General features: G+C 32.3%; 1 protein-coding gene across 1 annotated transcript in view; it reads right to left on the minus strand.

Annotated features, from left to right (window-relative positions):
• The window catches only part of LOC119835219, an 18,660-nt gene extending 15,157 nt beyond the window's left edge, over positions 1-3,503 (minus strand). Inside the window, exon 1 of the mRNA XM_038359925.1 lies at positions 3,344-3,503. Coding sequence (XP_038215853.1) covers positions 3,344-3,349 — 6 coding nt within the window. The 5' untranslated portion in view covers positions 3,350-3,503. The remainder of the gene's footprint in view (positions 1-3,343) is intronic.
• Between the last annotated feature and the right edge of the window lie 1,434 nt (positions 3,504-4,937).

Here is a 4,937-nt window from a genome sequence, read left to right on the forward strand (position 1 = left end):
CAAATGGAGGCCTCTTTGAGGTGTTAGGTCGACGAGTCCTTCATATAAAAATCTGATAGTTCTTGAGTAGGTATAATACTTTATACTGTACTCAAGTGAATTTAGAAGTTTTATTATTTTTAATTATATTTTTTTAATAGATATTGTATATTATACAACTTGCCCGAGGTGTAAATATTCGAGTGCAAAGTGATTCGACATGGGTCGTTATATGCTGCGAATCACCAATTACACAATTATAGGGTAAATTCTACCCTAAAATTGTGTAATCAGTGAATCATGAATTTGGCATTCATGGTATTTAAGAACGGCAATAGACGTTTTAGTTTTATGAAAGTTTCAACGTAGCAAGTATTTTATTATTTTAGATTTATGATTTACTAACTGCGCCCCGCGGTTTCACCCGCGTAAGTCCGTATCCCGTAGGAATATCGGAATGAAAAGTTGCCTAGTTATATGTTATTCCAGTTGTTCAGCTACGTACCAAATTTCATTGCAATCGGTTCAGTAGTTTTTGCGTGAAAGAGCAAGAAACAAACACACATCCTTACGAACTTTCGCATTTATAATATTAGTAGGATTAGTAGGATGTATTAAATTACACTATAGTAAAATTAATGTCCTATTATGCTGGACAACTGGAATAACATATAGGTAACTTATTCCTAAGGGATACGGACTTACGCGGGTGAAACCGCGGGGCGCAGCTAGTATGCTAATAAATAGTAAGTAGTGGAGTTAAAAAAATTGAAGGGAGCGTGAAGTATTTAAAAAAGTTCCGCAAACTCTGGTTTTTACCTTCCTAACCTAATCATATTTTTTCATTTACCTACAAGTACCTACCTAACGATAGAATTTATACCATACATCTTAATATTTATAGTACTGTAATGCCTTCATAATTAGAATTAAGATAGATTAAATAAGTAATTACCTCATAAAGGTCGTAGGTATCAAACTAAAGATTTTAACTTCCATGACAATTAATAAGTAAATATATCGGTTATTCAATTATATAATTATCCATTTTGTAATTTAACTTTAATTATTATGGATAAATCAACGCTTATCATATTTACCCAGCTGGGAAGGAATATAAAGTTACAAAAATTAATCACTAATAAGGTTAAGCCAAAATTCTTAATACTTTAGAATAATCACGTCTGAAAAATAACGTTATAACAAATGAGATACATTTTCAATTTTTTTTTTATTTAGAACAATGTTATTATTCATCGGATCCTTTTTAAAAAACTCCAATATCATATTATATTCCCTTTTGGCCTTCCTTATTCATATTAACGATTTATAGCTTGTACCTACCTGGTTATTTAAGAATACTCTGAGAAATATAGCTAATTGCTTTAAAAAAATCTTTAATATTTTGCCAACACACAAATAGCCCAAACTCTAAGACCGTGTTAATGTTTCAAGGATGCAAAAAATATATAGATATTGATCTACAAGAACAGAGAACTTGTATATGTCGCCGAAAAATTGTTAAAACCTTGAATTTAAAATTTGACTCGCGAAATTTCAAACTGCCGTAAAATTTAGATCCGTAACATTTACTTACAATTGTATTTCTATAAGACTAACGCGAATATATCGCAATTATGTATTATGTCGAGAGTTCACTTTCCCAAACGTCCGTCAGGTCTATACTCTATAGTCTATACTACCTGTGGTCAGGTGCAAGTAGTGAGTCGATGGAGTCCCGCTTCGCAGGGCTCCTACTGCTGTGTAGATTAATAAACCGAACCGAACCTAACCTAACCTATCAGATCGAATGTACATTTCACAATTTAACGGTTCATCGCCGATTGTAATCTACCGAAAATAATTAAAGGGAGGGAGAGGTGGTAAATAATTGTAATAAATCTGCTTACGTAATATTTGAACGGCCCCTTACTGAACATAATTTTTTGACAAATTGCAATCTCATGGGGTATATTTCGGCTAGATTGTCAATAAACTTAACGGTGTTTATCATTTTACGGTGAAATATACAGTATACACAAACCTTATATGTACACGTAAGTAAGTAACGGTTTCTAATCTTAATCGTCAAGAATGTGATCAAGATGTCTCAGGCAGTTTTCGTGTATGCGACAGTTCGTGTAATCCGGGAAAACTTTTATATATGATCGTTTTACTATATTTCTTTACGGAAATATTTCTGCTTTATTATGTGTTATTTCCAACTCATATTATGTTCATCCTACGAAATAATAGCTTTCTTTGACTATATGGGAATTGTCGCAGGTGATTTCGTCCATGTAGTCAATCGAAAAAATACGGGACTTTACCGTTGTCATGAGATTTATGGGATAATAAGATAACTCATATATCCTATCTCATGTCTCAATCTATCTCTGTACCAAATGTCATCGAAATCAGTTCAGTGGTTTATGGATGAAGACGAGACAGACAGACAGACAGACGTACAGTTACTTTCTCATAAATTTCACATCTGGGTAGGGATTTATCAAAATGTACAACATTTATCTGTGAGACCGAAACGAACAAAAGCTTGTAAATCTACACTTAGTAGGGCGATTGCTTAAAATGTATTTTATTACCTGAGAATACAGGTCTTGGCGACTATGTTGTAACCTCTAACTAGGTATATGTAGGTTACCTATAGCTTTAGATAAACCACCTAAAGATCAAGTAACGCAACGCTTTCTTCGCCATTGTTTCAAATACCACAATGAGTAACAACAAGTTTTCGCACGAGAACTTATCGTCACTTTATCGTATATTCTTTAATATTCAAATGTGAAACGACATGCTCGCTTTTCTACTTTCTCTATTGATTGTTGAATATATTTTGAGCATTGTTTATGGCGAGCTTAGGTATTTTTTATGTTAAAAAGGTACTTTTATCGCTTTCTACGTATGATATTACTATTAATCAAAATATTGATAAAATGATTTTTCGTGCTACTTCTCAATACTAGTTAAGAAGGTGATGGTAAAAAAAACTTCAATTTCTTCTTCAATAACCACTCACAATTTAAGAAAAAAAAACTTTCAAAAATTGAAGAATTTAACGGGTTTTAATGGCGAGTTATTAATTACATATTCGCGTAAAATCAAATGTAAGATAAAAAAATTAAAAAATGACGTTAAATCAAACGTAGCCAGTTATTATTACTTTTCAGTAGATTTGTGCATTTAATTTAAATTCTAATTTTTAGTTTGAACCCCAAGAAGTTCAAAACAAGCTTTTTTGCTAAATAGCTAATTTCAATGCCACGACATGATTTATTTTTTACATCAATGCACTTTTTATGCTGAAAGAACTGGAAAACAATAAACCAGTCAGGTAGGTACTTACTTTCATATTTAGGCTTTCTTCGCTTTCGTATCCACGACTATCATAAAAATGGCCACAAATCACTTTCTTTTTAAGAATTTAACTTAATCACAACACGGAACTGGTTTTGTTAGTTCTTAAAACACAAATACGTCTCTTCCCCTCGACAGTCAGCGCTCAACTGGTGAAAAAACATAAATAACTACATAAACAAATTAATACTTTCTCTCGGCCGCGTTTTGACCGCGCTGTGAGCTGTGAATTCTGCTCCCCTGTCCTGCCGGCTATCAAAAAAGTTTTTGCCCTTCTGTACCTACCGATGCATAACTGAGGTGATAAAATGACAATTACAAATCTAGGGCACGACAACGATTCATTTTTCAAGGTGGTGCTTAATATGGAAACTGAAGTGTTATTTATTTTATAAATAATAGGGACTTTCACCTAACTTTCTAAAAAGGAGCAAAGGGTAAATGCCCATTTTAAGAATTCAATCTGATTACATTTATACTTACGAATGATATACAACATTGACAAATTACTATCTAGGAAGTACCTAGATAACTACGTTTTAAAGATAAATTACATTAAAAAAATATCAGTTTTAATACAGCCGACTTCAAAACCAATCAAGTGAGAAATAAATTAGCGACTGGCTATATAATTATTATTTGCTGAACTCATTTATAAAATTTCATGCCTTTGCTCTTCGCCTTAGAGAAATTCCATTTACCATCTCCTGATCTACATCATCAGATCAGTTCAATGACAATACTAGATTATTATATTACAATACATATGCAAAACTTTAGATTAATCGAAAACTGGGAAGTATGTCAAATTTTATTTTACTGCTAATTAGTTGTTTTTTTTTCTAGATTTCCCTGAATCTCTAGTAATAGAGTTCTGATACTGAATTAATATTGATGAGACCACCTCCACCATCTCTAGAAATTTCTTGAATCTTTTTACAATCGCCGGAAATATCAGCTAACATATAGACGAATATATAACCTCCTCCCTTCGCTTTTGGAAGTCGATAAAAATTTCGTTCAAAATTATATACGTAACTACCTAATAATTATTTTTTTACAATGGAACCGAATGTTTTATTAATAGCGAAGGTTTATGTGGGGAAGAAACTTGATGTCCTTCGAACGACAGGTGTCCCTCTAGCAGACATTCACACGGATAGATTAATAAAATTAATATTGTATTTTAAACCTTTGAAGATAAGTGAAGTAACATATTATTTAACATACTGAACGAAAAACTTACTATATAGACGCACTAGCTGCATCTCGCTACTTCGCCCCCGAGTATTTCTTTTTGGTCCCAATGTTCCTCTGGAAATATGTTTTTTTCGTTATAACATCAGCTGTCGGTGAAAGTGCTGTAAAAAATTGTCTAGCCGTTCTAGAGATTAGCCGGAACTAACAGACAGACAGACAAATATTGTTTAAAATGTCTTCTACTATATGTTCTGTACATCTGAATAGGTATATTTATACTACTATCCAATTTCTTTATTTAAAAGAATCAACCGAAACCGTTATCAGACTAATAAACTTCAATTCTACACATAGATGTTATAGAAATTGTATAATTCGTCTTA

This window comes from Zerene cesonia, chromosome 2 (assembly GCF_012273895.1).
Source record: "Zerene cesonia ecotype Mississippi chromosome 2, Zerene_cesonia_1.1, whole genome shotgun sequence".
Classification (NCBI taxonomy): Eukaryota; Metazoa; Arthropoda; class Insecta; order Lepidoptera; family Pieridae; genus Zerene; species Zerene cesonia.